General features: G+C 37.3%; 1 protein-coding gene across 2 annotated transcripts in view; it reads left to right on the top strand.

Moving 5' to 3' along the window:
• Positions 1-707: 707 nt before the first annotated feature.
• Positions 708-14,967, top strand: part of itga6a (integrin, alpha 6a) — a 95,624-nt gene continuing 81,364 nt past the window's right edge. For both annotated transcript variants that reach the window (XM_062069897.1, XM_062069899.1), the window contains exon 1: positions 708-929. In XM_062069897.1, the coding sequence (XP_061925881.1) occupies positions 748-929 (182 nt within the window). In that variant the 5' untranslated portion in view covers positions 708-747. The remainder of the gene's footprint in view (positions 930-14,967) is intronic.

Here is a 14,967-nt window from a genome sequence, read left to right on the forward strand (position 1 = left end):
TAAAGTTAAAGTTAAGTTAAGTTAAAGTTAAGTTAAGGTAAAGTTACAGCTTACTGTATTCTAATCTTAGTCATTATGGTCGTATTTGGAGAGTTTTAAATGAATACTTAGGCGAACTACGTTACTGTAAAGTTAAAGTTAAGTTAAGTTAAGTTAAATTGAAGTTAAGTTAAGTTAAGGTAAAGTTACAGTTTACTGTATTCTAATGTTGGCCATTATGGTCGTACTTGCAGAGTTTCTTCTGAGGTGGTACTTGGTGAACAAAGTTTGCTATGAAATGCAAAAGTGAAACTTCAACAACTTTGTCCTGTGCAGCTACATACAATATGTATTTATTCTATGTTTACCTTTCCAGGGACAAGCGGTAAGAAATGGACGGATTGGACAACAGTGAAGTGTACCCTGCTGGGGTTGCTGCCACCAGGTGGAAGGAACCATGTTGCATGTTTGCAAGGGGGGTGTAGGCCGTGTTGCACATTCCTCATTTCATTCAAACAATCCCACTATTGAACTTTGAGGGCCGGATGAGTTTAATGACGTCATCTTTTCCAATGAAAGAACAACAAAATATTCAAGTCTGTACAAAAAGCCCAGGCTGTGATCACGTGGTCCTCCCCTGGTGGTGGTGGCCCTAAACCAAAGTGAGTATGCTGTCTGGCCAGAGGTGTCGCTGTGGAGCAAGAGCCTCCACCCGCCGCAGTGTTGGCTGAGCTGCGCGCACACGACTCAGGAGCCTCCGAGCGGAAGATGCTACTGCAGGGAGGACAATCTGCTGCACTTTTTCTGGGACTTTTGCACCTTTTGAACGCACCTTATTCTCTGGGCTTCAACCTGGACACCAGACATGTGATCAGGAGGGACGGGCAGCCTGGGAGCCTCTTTGGCTTCTCTCTGGCTTTGCACCGGCAACTCAACCCGGACAGACGAATGTGAGTCTCCTTCACTGTCTCATCACTTTCCTTCTTAGTTCAATGGGCAAATAGAAATGTGTGCGTTAGAAGGGACTGGAGTTGCCTAAAGTACTTTCTAGTGGGTATTTTTGCATAATAAATGTGTTGTAAAGGTCAAACTGTACTTTTTCTATTTGTCATTTGAAGCAGTTATACGCCAAAAATACGCCAAAAATCTACAGTTGTTGATTTGCGGTAAAAAAAAAAATTAAAAAAAAATCAAACTGGCAGCTCAGGTGCCAAAATTTTACTGTAAAAATGCAGTTTTTTTTTTAATTTACAGTAAAAAAAAGTACATTTTACAGTAAAAAAAATGTTTTTACCATAAAAACAGCAGTACTGTTTTTTTCCATTTACAGTAATGTACACCTAATTTTAAGGTGATATTTTTGCAACTTATATATTTTTTTTATATTTGAGTTTTAAAAAAATCTAATAAAATGCATTTAAAAAATGCTGTAATAATAGTATTCACTGTTAGAAACGGCCCTCTGGGGCCAAACATAACTGCGAGTGTAACATAAGCCAGTCAACTTCAAGAATAGTGCTGACCATCTGGGACACAGGTGTCAAACTCAAGGCCCGGGGGCCAGACGTGGCCCGCCCCCCACTTCATTTTATCTAGCCCTCGAAATCTCAGAAGTAACTTTTCTTACTAAATGTATTCTTTCTTTCTATTTGGGGAGAAAAAAACATATGTACTCCATGTAATTGCAAATGATGTTAAGTTAAATATTGTCTAATGATGCAAAAATATATTATCAAACATTCAAACCGCGTTTTAAATAGAAATACATACTAAAAATAATGATGACATTGACAGTAATACACCCAAAAATCTACAGTTGTTGATTTGCGGTAAAAAAACAAACAAAAAAACAATCAAACTGGCAGCTCAGGTGCCAAAATTTTACTGTAAAAATGAAGTTTTTTTAATTTACAGTAAAACATTTTTACATTTTACAGTAAAATTCTGGCAACTGAGCTGCCTTTCTTTTTTTTACCATAAAAAACAGCAGTACTGTTTTTTCAATTTACAGTCATGTACACTTAATTTTAAGGTGTGTCATGTTCAGCACATTCATTGTTTATGTTCTTTGATTTTTTTTTTTTGATTTTTTTTTGCTCTATGCTTTTTTTAACCTGTAAAGCACTTTGGTTCAATTTAAAAGTTGTTTGAAACGTGCTATATAAATAAAGTTGACTTGACTTGACGAGGTGATATTATTGCAACTTATCATATTTTTTCTTACATTTGAGTTTTTAAAAAATCTAATGAAATGCATTAAAAAAAAATGGTGTAATAATAGTATTCACTGTTAAAAGCGACCCTCTGGGGCCAAACATAACTGCGAGAGTAACATAAGCCAGTCAACTTCAAGAATAGTGCTGACCATCTGGGACACAGGTGTCAAACTCAAGGCCCGGGGGCCAGACGTGGCCCCCCCACTTCATTTTATCTGGACCTCGAAATCCCAGAAATAATATGTATCAATAGAGTACTGTAACTTTTCTTACTAAATGCAATCTTTCTTTCTATTTTGGGAAAAAAAAAAACATATGTATTCCATGTAATTGCAAATTTTGTTCATTTAAATATTGTCTACTGATACAAAAATATATTATCAAACATTCAAACCGTTTTTTAAATATAAATGCATACTAAAAATAATGATGGAATTTACAGTAATACACCAAAAAATCTACAGTTGTTGATTTGCGGTAAAAAAACAAAAAAACAATCAAACTGACAACATTTTACTGTAAAAATGCAGTTTTTTTTATTTAATTTAATTTAATTTTACAGTAAATTTCTGGGAACTGAGCTGCCTTTTTTTTTGTTTTTTACCATAAAAAACAGCAGTACTGTTTTTTCTAATTTACAGTAATGTACACCTAATTTTAGGTGATATTATTACATTCTAGTTTTAGAAAAATCTAATAAAATGCATTTAAAAAATTGTGTCATAATAGTATTCACTGTTAAAAGCGACCCTCTGGGGTCAAACATAACTGCGAGTGTAATATAAGCCAGTCAACTTCAAGAATAGTGCTGACCATCTGGGACACAGGTGTCAAACTCAAGGCCCGGGGGCCAGATGTGGCCCCCCCACTTCATTTTATCTGGCCCTCGAAATCCCAGAAATAATATGTAACAAAGTACTGTACCTTTTCTTACTTAATGTATTCTTTCTTTCTATTTTGGGAGAAAAAACAATATGTACTCCATTTAATCGCAAATTATGTTAACTTAAATATTGTTTAATTATGCAAAAATATATTATCAAACATTCAAACCGTTTTTTACATATAAATAAATACTAATAATAGTGATTTCCAAGCAAGTTATTCATCAAATTGTGCAGTGTAAAAGTAGCAATAGATTTCATGGTCAAATTATGAAATGTACTGTGGTTTTTACAGCATTGTTCTCTAAATGAAAAAAACAGTACTTTTTTTACTGTAATAAACTGTGGTGCCGTTTTAGCATTTACAGTAATACACCGAAAAATCTACAGTCGTTGATTTGCGGTAAAAACAACAACAAACTAACAGCTCAGGTGCCGAAACTTGACTGTAAAAATGCTGTTTTTTTTATTTACAGTAAAAAAAACAAATGTAAATTTCACAGTAAAATTCTGGCCACTGAGCTGCCTTTTTTACCATAAAAACAGCAGTACTTTTTTTCCATTTACAGTAATATACACCTAATTTTGAGGTGAAATTATTGCAACTTACCATATTTTTTTTTTACATTTTAGTTAGAAAAAAATATAATAAAATGCATTAAAAAAATTGTGTAATAATAATATTCACTGTTAGAAGCGGCCCTCTGGGGCCAAACATAACTGCGATGTGGCCCTCAGTGAAAATGACTTTGACACCACTGGTCTGGGAGATTGCCTGTGCTTTTGGCTCAGTAGTCAGCACGTTGGCCTCTCACACCGGCGCCCTGCTCAGAGCAGTAGGAAATACACAAGAGAGTACACAGTTGCTACACCAAGCTGAGCTAGTCTGTGATTGACAGTTATGAACAGCAATCATTGCATTATGCCCTCAAAATCAGGGGGGGGGGGGCTGATTGAGTGGGGGCCCCCGGGGGCTTCAGCATTAAGGATACAGGTAAAACTCAAACAATGTTATTATTGTGCATAGGTTTGTTTACACCAGCAATGACATTTACAAGGTGAAACAAATATATGACATAACATGTAACTCAGGATATTTCAAGACTTTCTTTGATATTCACAGCTAATGAAAACCTCAAATTGAAAATTTCAGAAAATGTTTGGTTTTTAAAAAAATAAAAGCTTGTCATATTTGACTGTGCATGTAATGAGTTTTAATCACATATTAGTTTCACATTTGAAGTTGAATTGCTGAAATAAATGGACTTTTACACCATTTTCAAAGTGTTTTGAGTTTCACCTGCATGTATATGAGAGAAACCTAGTAAAATGTCCGCTGGCAAGAAGGGTTTCCGCCAGCCAGGCCTGAGGGAGAATGGACAAGTGTCCAAATCAAGCCTCATCCAGGTTGTGATCATCTTCCTCCAGCAGAACCTCAAGGGTTCCTACTTTAGGGAGCGTGTCCCAGCCTGTAGAACCTGGGCATGCTGACCCTGTCCCAGCCTGTAGAACCTAGGCATGCTGACCCTGTCCCAGCCTGTAGAACCCTGGCATGCCGACCCTGTCCCAGCCTGTAGAACCTGGGCATGCTGACCCTGCAGCACCAGCATGACAGTATGAGAAAGGCCTGATAACGACATCCACTGTGATTTCACAAAGATTACAACCATTGGAATTTTATCTCTGTGCTGTTTTGACTGTGGTGTGCAACATCAGACCTGCTGGCTTTGTAAGCACACGGGTGTCAAACTCAAGGCCAGATCTGGGCCGCCACATCATTCTGGCCCGCAAACACCTGGAAATGATACGTGTCAATAAAGTACTTCTATTTTCTCACTAAATGTAATTAAGCTTTTTCATTTTGACGGAAAAAATACATGCACTGCTTGAAATTGCATACCTTTTAAACTTTAATAGTCTCCAATATTGCAACAAATATTACAGTATATTATCATACTTTCCAAACATGTTTTTGTCTAAATAAAAATACTTAACACTACAGCAAACTACCCATCAAATTCATAAAAATGACTATAAAAGTTACATTGTTCTTTACAATAGTGCAGTGGTTCTTAACCTTGTTGGAGGTAGCGAACCCCACCAGTTTCATATGCGCATTCACCGAACCCTTCTTTAGTTAAAAATAAAATGTTTTTTTTTCAAATTCAAGACAAAGTTATATGTTTTTGGTAACACTTTATTATGGGGAACATATTCTAAGTAACAGACTTAATTTACAGTTATTTGGTTAGGGTTAGGGTACGGGTTAGGGTTAAGGTTAGGGTACGGGTTAGGGTTAGAGGGTTAGGGTTATAATAAGGCCATGCCGAATAAGGCATTAATAAGTACTTAATAATGACTAGTTAAGAGCCAATATGTTACTAATTTGCATGTTAATAAGCAACTAATTAATGGTGAATATGTTCCCCATACTAAAGTGTTACCATGTTTTTTTTACTGGTGCATAAAATGCAAAGAACAAAACCAACACAGTGCATAAACTCAAGACAAATTACACACCTGCAAACCAGTCTGCTGTTGCCGTATCCGTAATACGCCGATAGGGAGAAGTTTTTATTTACACGATGAGTCGGGTGTGTTTTTGACCTCCGAACCCCTGAGCCCGACTCACCGAACCCCTAGGGTTCAATCGAACCCAGGTTAAGAACCACTGCAGTAGTGTTTTTCAACCACTGTGGCAAACAAGCAAACCTGAAAGTGCTGTTGCGTCGCACGCTGCTCGGTGAAAAGAGCGATTTTCTTGTAAGGCTCCAAAAGTGTCAAAAAAAGACCAGAAATGTCGCAAGATGCTTTTTTGAAAAATAACATTTTAAAGGGAATGCTGGCGTTATATGGTGACAAAGTTGTCGACACTGATCCCTCCTGCTGCATCTTCTTATTCTCTGGCTGACCCGGTTGCATCTTGGATGTGTTGAGAAGCAGAGTTAGGAAGCCGTCGACTGTACCGAGTTGTAAGCTCCATACTCAGACAGTCCCATCATAATGTGTTTATGTGCAAACAGTTAGTGCTAAATGTATCCGTTTTATATTCAGGTCAGTAGACCACTAAAGTATGTTATCAATGATAATATTTGACTTATTCCAAGGTTAGGTTATTTTTGTGTCACATTAGGACAGGGTTTATATTGTCGAAACAAAAAAAACATAAAATAGAAGACAAAGCTGAAATGTTGACACTAGGGCTGTCCGATAATGGCTTTTTGCCAATATCCGATATTCCGATATTGTCCAACTGTTTAATTATCGATACCGATATCAACCAATACCGATATTAACCGATATATACAGTCGTGGAATTAACACATTATAATGCCTAATTTGGACAACCAGGTATGGTAAAGATAAGTACTTTTTAAAAAAATTAACAAAATAAAATAAGATAAATAAATTAAAAACATTTTCTTGAATAAAAAAGAAAGTAAAACAATATAAAAACAGTGACATAGAAACTAGTAATGAATGAAAATGAGTAAAATTAACTGTTAAAGGTTAGTACTATTAGTGGACCAGCAGCACGCACAATCATGTGTGCTTACGGACTGTATCCCTTGCAGACTGTATTGATATATAATGTAGGAACCAGAATATTAATAACAGAAAGAAACAATCCTTTTGTGTGAATGAGTGTAAATGGGGGAGGGAGTTTTTTTGGCTTGGTGCACTAATTGTAAGTGTATCTTGTGTTTTTTATGTTGATTTAATAAAAAATAAAAAAAATAAAAATAATAATAATAATAAAAAACGATACCGATAATTTCCGATATTACATTTTAACGCATTTATCGGCCGATAAAATCTCTAGTTGACACTAATAAACAATAATAATAATACACTTTGTCATCTATACCATAAAGCTGACACAGGGGTTTGTCTTTAAATATATATATAATCCAACCATCCATTTTCTACCGCTTGTCCCTTTTGGGGTCGCGGGGGGGGGGTCACTGGAGCCTATCTCAGCTGCATTCGGGCGGAAGGCGGGGTACACCCTGGACAAGTCGCCACCTCATCACAGGGCCAACACAGATAGACAGACAACATTCACACTCACACACTAGGGACCATTTAGTGTTGCCAATCAACCTATCCCCAGGTGCATGTCTTTGGAGGTGGGAGGTGCCTATTCCCAGGTGCATGTCTTTGGAGGTGGGAGGGGCCTATTCCCAGGTGCATGTCTTTGGAGGTGGGAGGGGCCTATTCCCAGGTGCATGTCTTTGGAGGTGGGAGGGAACCCACACAGTTACGGGGAAAACATGCAAACTCCACACAGAAAGATCCCAAGCCCGGGATTGAACTCAGGACTACTCAGGACCTTCGTATTGTGAGGCACATGCACTAAAAATGTTTTTTTCCAAAAAAAAACACCCAAGTAAATGTCCCTTACATACTTTGACTTTAGGTGGAAGAAGTTAGGACGCCCCTGCAGCATGAGAACATACTAAAACACCCACAGGTCAAACAAACGACTTCCCAATTGCCAACAAACTTTTCACTTTTTGCTTGGGCGATGTGAGCGTGACGCCTCACAGCTGGAGGTTCGTTAGCTCGGTCTGAGCTCGCTGAGCTTTCACTTGACTTGTCAGGATAATTAGCTGCGAGTCACATGAGCGTGGAGATGACATCACAGCAAACACAAAAAGAGTGGATGTTCACTCCAGACTGTTTCTCCACAGCTACATGATGGTGTTCGTAGTATGCTGACAAAGCATGTAAAAAATGGTAAACAAGCGTAGAAACTCAGAGTAAGTGGAGCAATTAGTGAATTACTTAATTGTTCATTATAGTGTGCATAGGCGCCGATCTACATTTCTGCCAGTGGGTGCTCGGTGTGTGTGTTAAAAAAAAAAAAAGACGTTCAGCCAAGTTAATATCCCATATGATTTGGGGCTTTATTATTTTGTAAAAAAAAGGACCAAACTCGCCACAAAATTAACAACAACAAGATTGATTTTTCAAAAATTATTTTAAAGATTGAAAGTTGCCATCAATCCCACGTGGGTGCTTGCATTGTCCGTGGGTGCTTGGGCTCCGAAGCACCCACGGGATTGCCACCTATGATTGTGTGAATGCTCCAAAACATGGCGGTATAGCTCGGTTGGTAGAGTGGCCGTGCCATCAACCTGAGGGTTGCAGGTTCGATCCCCGCTTCCGCCATCCTAGTCACTGCCGTTGTGTCCTTGGGCAAGACACTTTACCCACCTGCTCCCAGTGCCACCCACACTGGTTTAAATGTAACTTAGATATTGGGTTTTCACTATGTAAAGCGCTTTGAGTCACTAGAGAAAAGCGCTATATAAATATAATTCACTTCACTTCACTTTTCTACACCAAAATTAATCTATTCTTCTTCTCCAGATTTTGGCGCGCTCTACCTTCCACATTTTTCACCCGATTCCAACCGTTCCAACTCCAAACTGTTCAGCCTATTCGGGAATGGCGGGCTTTCCCTTGACAAATTACAACAATTCCCAGATTTCCCAGAATTCCGGGTTTTCCGGGACATTTCTCCCAGTCAAAATGAATTGGCCATTTTTCAAACTTTCACCATTACCACATTTTTCAACCTATTCATACCATTACACCTTCAACACATTCCAACATTATGGAAATTCCAACTTCCTTTTTTCCAACTTCAAAAAAATTCCAGGATTTTCCAGAATTCCTGCTTTTCCAAAGCCTTATTTCCACCCTTTTTTTCTGGCGACTACTCCTTCTACATTTTTCAAAGCAGTTCAACCGTTCCACTGCCCAAACATTCCTCTTAATTAGGACAACAAAAAAAAAGTTTTTTTGAACTGGAAAAATTCCAGGTTTTCCCGAAATTCCATGAATTCCGTAACACTATTTCTCAATTCAACATGTGACTACGTCAACATTTCTCGACCGATTTGAAAAATTCCAACAACAACCATTTCAACTCATTCAGACCATTAAAGTCTTTTTTTTACCATTTAAAAAAAATTCCCACATTTCCGGAAATTCTCAAATTTTGGGGAAATTCCCATTGAAATCAATGGGACATTCTTTAAAGTTCCACGACTCCCACATTTTTTTATCTGATTCCAACCTATTCGGTAACCTCGGGCTTTCCCTTGAAAAATTCCAACAATTCCCAGATTTCCCAGGATTCCAGGTTTTCCGGGACATTTCTCCCAGTCAAAATGAATTGGCCCTTTTTCAAACTTCCACCATTTCCACATTTTGCGACCTATTCAAACCATTCCACCTTCAACACATTCCACCATCTTGGAAATTCAAACTACGTTTTTTTCAAAGTTAAAAAAAATTCCAGGATTTTCCAGAATTCCTGCTTTTCCAAAGCCCTATTTCCACCCTTTTTTCTGGCGACTACTCCTTATACATTTTTCAAAACAGTTCAACCGTTCCACCATCCAAACATTCCTCTTAATTAGGACCAAAAAAAAAAAATGTTTTGAACAGGAAAAATTCCAGATTTTCCCGAAATTCCAGGAATTCCGTAACACTATTTCTCAATTCAACATGTGACTACGTCAACATTTCACATCGATTTGAAAAATTCCATTCAAGTTTTTTTTTTACCATTTTCAAAAAAATTCCCACATTCCCCGTAATTCCCAGATTTTTGGGAAATTCCCATTGAAATCAATGGGATATTCTTCAAAGTTCCACGACTCCCACATTTTTTATCTGATTCCAGCCGTTCCAACTTCAAACTGTTCAGCCTATTCGGGAATCGCGGGCTTTCCCTTGACAAATTCCAATAATTCCCAGATTTTCCAGAATTCCAGGTTTTCCGGGACATTTTTCCCATTCAAAATTAATTGGCCATTTTTCAAACTTTCCCCATTTCCACATTTTGCGACCTATTCAAACCATTCCACCTTCAGCAAATTCCACCATCTTGGAAATTCAAACTACATTTTTTTCTAAGTTCCAAAAAAATCCAGGATTTTCCAAAATTCCTGGTTTTCCAAAGCCCTATTTCCACCCTTTTTTCTGGCAACTACTCCTTTCACATTTTTCAAAGCAGTTCAACCGTTCCACCGTCCAAACATTCCTCTTAATTAGGACCAAAAAAAATATGTTTCTTGAATTGGAAAAATTCCAGGTTTTCATGAAATTCCAGGAATTCCGTAACACTATTTCTAAATTCAACATGGGACTATGTCAACATTTCTCGGCCGATTTCAAAAATTCCAACAACAACCATTTCAACTCATTCAGACCATTCAAGTTTTTTTTTTTTTTACCATTTTCAAAAAAATTCCCGCATTTCCCGTAATTCCCAAATTTTGGGGAAATTCCCATTGAAATCAATGGGATATTCTTCAAAGTTCCACGACTCCCACATTTTTTTTATCTGATTCCAACCGTTCCAACTTTAAACTGTTCTGCCTATTCGGGAATCGCGGGCTTTCCCTTGACAAATTCCAATAATTCCCAGATTTCCCAGAATTCCAGGTTTTCCAGGACATTTTTCCCATTCAAAATGAATTGGCCATTTTTCAAACTTTCCCCATTTCCACATTTTGCGACTTATTCAAACCATTCCACCTTCAACACATTCCCCCATCTTGGAAATTCAAACTACATTTTTTTCTAAGTTCCAAAAAAATCCAGTATTTTCCAGAATTCCTGGTTTTCCAAAGCCCTATTTCCACCCTTTTTTCCGGCAACTACTCCTTCCACATTTTTCAAAGCATTTCAACCGTTCCACTGCCCAAACATTCCTCTTATTAGGACCAAAAAAAATATGTTTCTTGAACTGGAAAAATTCCAGGTTTTCCCGAAATTCCAGGAATTCCGTAACACTATTTCTAAATTCAACATGTGACTTAGTCAACCTTTTTCGACCGATTTGAAAACTTCCAACAACAACCATTTCAACTCATTCAGACCATTCAAGTTTTTTTTTACCATTTTCAAAAAAATTCCGCATTACTCGAAATTCCCAAACTTTGGGGAAATTCCTATTGAAATCAATGGGATATTCTTCAAAGTTACGCAACTCCCACATTTTTCATCTGATTCCAACTGTTCCAACTTCAAAATATTCAGCCTGTTCAGGAATTGTGTGCTATCTACTTCAACAATTAGTCATTTTGAACTTCAACTTCAGCATTGGAACATTCACACGCAATTCCTCCAGGAATTGCTTCATCTAGTTATTACTGTGAATTCTTAGTGAAATGAAACATTCATATTATTTACAATGAGTGATGACAATGTTATATAAGTAAAAGTTCTTAGCAACTCACATGCATATTTACATATGTGGAGCTTGCTATGCTATAATAACAAATAGCATATAAGAATATCAACAAGTACTGATGGCCTGAATGATATAGATGCATCAACACATTATCAAACACCAGCACAGTATCTGTGCCATGTCAATACAGCCATTGAGTGTGCCACATAGTCACTAGAAATAAGGAAAGCCATTTGGGTTCAATAATATATTGTAAAAGTAATAATTATATCATAATAATAATTATATAAAATAACAAAAAACATATAACAATATAATAAATATATAGTGAATTTTTAAAATAATTGTATTTCTCTTAATTTTTTAAAAATTGTATACTGTATGTCAATAATTTCTAATATCAAAATCAATGATTTAGACTTAAAATTTTTTTTAAAAAAGCCGGAAAAGTCTCATATTTACAGTTCAATATTTGTATATTTTGAACATAGTTTTTGTTGCTTTTTTTTCTGACAGTTTAATGATAATAAATAAGTAAGAACATTTCATTTATATAGCACTTTTCACAGAGAGAGCTTTCAAAGTGCTTCACAAGGTTTAAATACAAACAGTACAGTCAAATATCAGGATATAGCATAGTGCAACATTATATGATGAATATGATAATAAAAATTTACAATATATAAAATAATAATGAGTTGATAATGGAATTGTATTACTCAATAAGTTAAGGACCTGTTAGGTTTAAGGCAGCCAATAGTTTCCTCAATGTAAGAGAGGAACCCAACATGTTTTTTAAATAGGCGCCTTTTGTACATTTTTACACTAAAATACTGTAATATAGTAACCTTTGTCAGAATAACACAAGTTTAAATGTTTCAACCCACATTGTAAAGTTGATCAACTTAATTTGCAACGACACAAACATCAACTAAAAACTTTTAATAATAATTAAAGCTCTATATAACTAAAAGTACAATGTTTTACTAATTATTTTTAGATAGTATATTTTTGGAAGAAAGCAATTTTAAGTGCAAGTCAATATGAAGTATTTAACTACGTAACGTCCCCACAAGGCTGAAGTGAATGTACAAAAGCCAAAAGCAGTGAAGTTGTCACGTTGTGTAAATGGTAAATAAAAAGAGAATACAATGATTTGCAAATCCTTTTCAACTTAGATTCAATTGAATAGACTGCAAAGACAAGATATTTAATGTTCACACTGAGAAACTTTATTTTTTTTGCAAATAATCATGAACTTAGAATTTAATGGCAGCAACACATTGCAAAAAAGGCATTTTTACCACTGTGTTACATGGCCTTTCCTTTTAACAACACTCAGTAAAGGTTTGGGAACTGAGGAGATACATTTTTGAAGTGGAATTATTTCCCATTCTTGCTTGATGTACAGCTTAAGTTGTTCAACAGTCTCCCTTCTGATATTTTAGCCTTCATATTGCACCACACATTTTCAATGTCTGGAATACAGGCAGGCCAGTCTAGCACCCGCACTCTTTTACTATGAAGCCACGCTGCTGTAACACCTGGCTTGCTGAAATAAGCAGGGGCGTCCATGGTAACGTTGCTTGGATGGCAACATATGTTGCTCCAAAAGCTGTATGTACCTTTCAGCATTAATGGTGCCTTCACAGATGTGTAAGTTACCCATGTCTTGGGCACTAATACACCCCCATACCATCACAGATGCTGGCTTTTACACTTTGCGCCTATAACAATCCGGACAGTTCTTTTCCTCTTTGGTCCGGAGGACACGACGTCCACAGTTCCCAAAAACAATTTGAAATATGGACTCGTCAGACCACAGAACACTTTCCCACTTTGCACCAGTCCATCTTAGATGAGCTCAAGCCCAGCAAAGCCGGCGGCGTTTCTGGGTGTTGTTGATAAACGGTTTTGGCTTTGCATAGTGGAGTTTTAACTCGCACTTACAGATGTAGCGACCAACTGTAGTTACTGACAGTGGTTTTCTGAAGTGTTCCTGAGCCCATGTGGTGATATCATTTACACACTGATGTCGATGCAGTACCGCCGGCGGCGTTTCTGGGTGTTGTTGATAAATGGCTTTGGCTTTGCATAGTGGAGTTTTACCTTGCACTTACAGATGTAGCGACCAACTGTAGTTACTGACAGTGGTTTTCTGAAGTGTTCCTGAGCCCATGTGGTGATATCCTTTACACACTGATGTCACTTTTTAATGCAGTACCGCCTGAGGGATCCAAGGTCACGGGCATTCAATGTTACGTGCAGTGATTTCTCCAGATTCTCTGAACCTTTTGATGATATTACAGAGCGTAGATGGTGAAATCCCTAAATTCCTTGCAATAGCTGGTTGAGAAATGTTGTTCTTAAACAATTTGCTCAGGCATTTGCTGACAAAGCATTTTTGACGTAGCTCTTTGCACAGTATTTGCAAATGTACACAGCCTTTCCGCCTACATTGGTTGGGGGGAAATGTCTCCACACATCAGATTAAATATATTTACCCCAGTAATATCATCAACACTTACCTGACTGGATAAAGTCCTTGGGCTCAATTACTAGTATGGCCTCAATAGCCCTGCTGTAGTGTGTAGCATGCTGGGAATTATCTGGGCATGTGATGGAGGAATGCACAGTGCAGGGTTGAAATTCTACCGAATTTGCATTAAATCAGGTTGTTTTAGCTAATAATCATGCTGCAAGATATAGCATGTTGCATTCAATGTTTATTCCCATTAATTTCCCATTAATTCCCGCTAATTCCCATGGAAAGTTTCCAACTTTGAATATTCCCGGAATTTTGCAACCCTAAGTAAGCTACTAACAAGTTACTCTTGATTAAATGTACCTAATTGATAAATGGCTTTGGCTTTGCATAGTGGAGTTTTACCTTGCACTTACAGATGTAGCGACCAACTGTAGTTACTGACAGTGGTTTTCTGAAGTGTTCCTGAGCCCATGTGGTGATATCCTTTACACACTGATGTCACTTTTTGATGCAGTACCGCCTGAGGGATCCAAGGTCTCGGGCATTCAATGTTACATGCAGTGATTTCTCCAGATTCTCTGAACCTTTTGATGATATTACGGAGCGTAGATGTTGAAATCCCTAAATTCCTTGCAATAGCCGGTTGGGAAATGTTGTTCTTAAACAATTTGCTCAGGCATTTGTTGACAAAGTGGTGACCCTCGCCCCATCCTTGTTTGTGAATGACTGAGCATTTCATGGAAGCTGCTTTTATACCCAATCATGGTACCCACCTGTTCCCAATTAGCCTGTTCACCTGTGGGATGTTCCAAGTAAGTCTTTGATGAGCATTCCTCAACTTTCTCACTCTTTTTTTGCCACTTTTGCCAGCTTTTTTGAAACATGTTGCAGGCATCAAATTCCAAATGAGCTAATATTTGCAAAAAATGAACACAGTTTCTCAGTGTGAACATGAAATATCTTGTCTTTGCAGTCTATTCAATTGAATATAAGTTGAAAAGGATTTGCAAATCATTGTATTCTCTTTTTATTTACCTTTTACACCACGTGACAACTTCACTGCTTTTGGGCTTTGTACCATGTTGGTAAAGAGGCCTTTTTGCATGAGCCTTTTGGGAAATGTAACCAGAGGAAAAAGAAGCCTCATTGACAGGACGTGCATGCATGGCCATCTGTGCACGTGCA

This window comes from Entelurus aequoreus, linkage group LG14 (assembly GCF_033978785.1).
Source record: "Entelurus aequoreus isolate RoL-2023_Sb linkage group LG14, RoL_Eaeq_v1.1, whole genome shotgun sequence".
NCBI lineage: Eukaryota > Metazoa > Chordata > Actinopteri > Syngnathiformes > Syngnathidae > Entelurus > Entelurus aequoreus.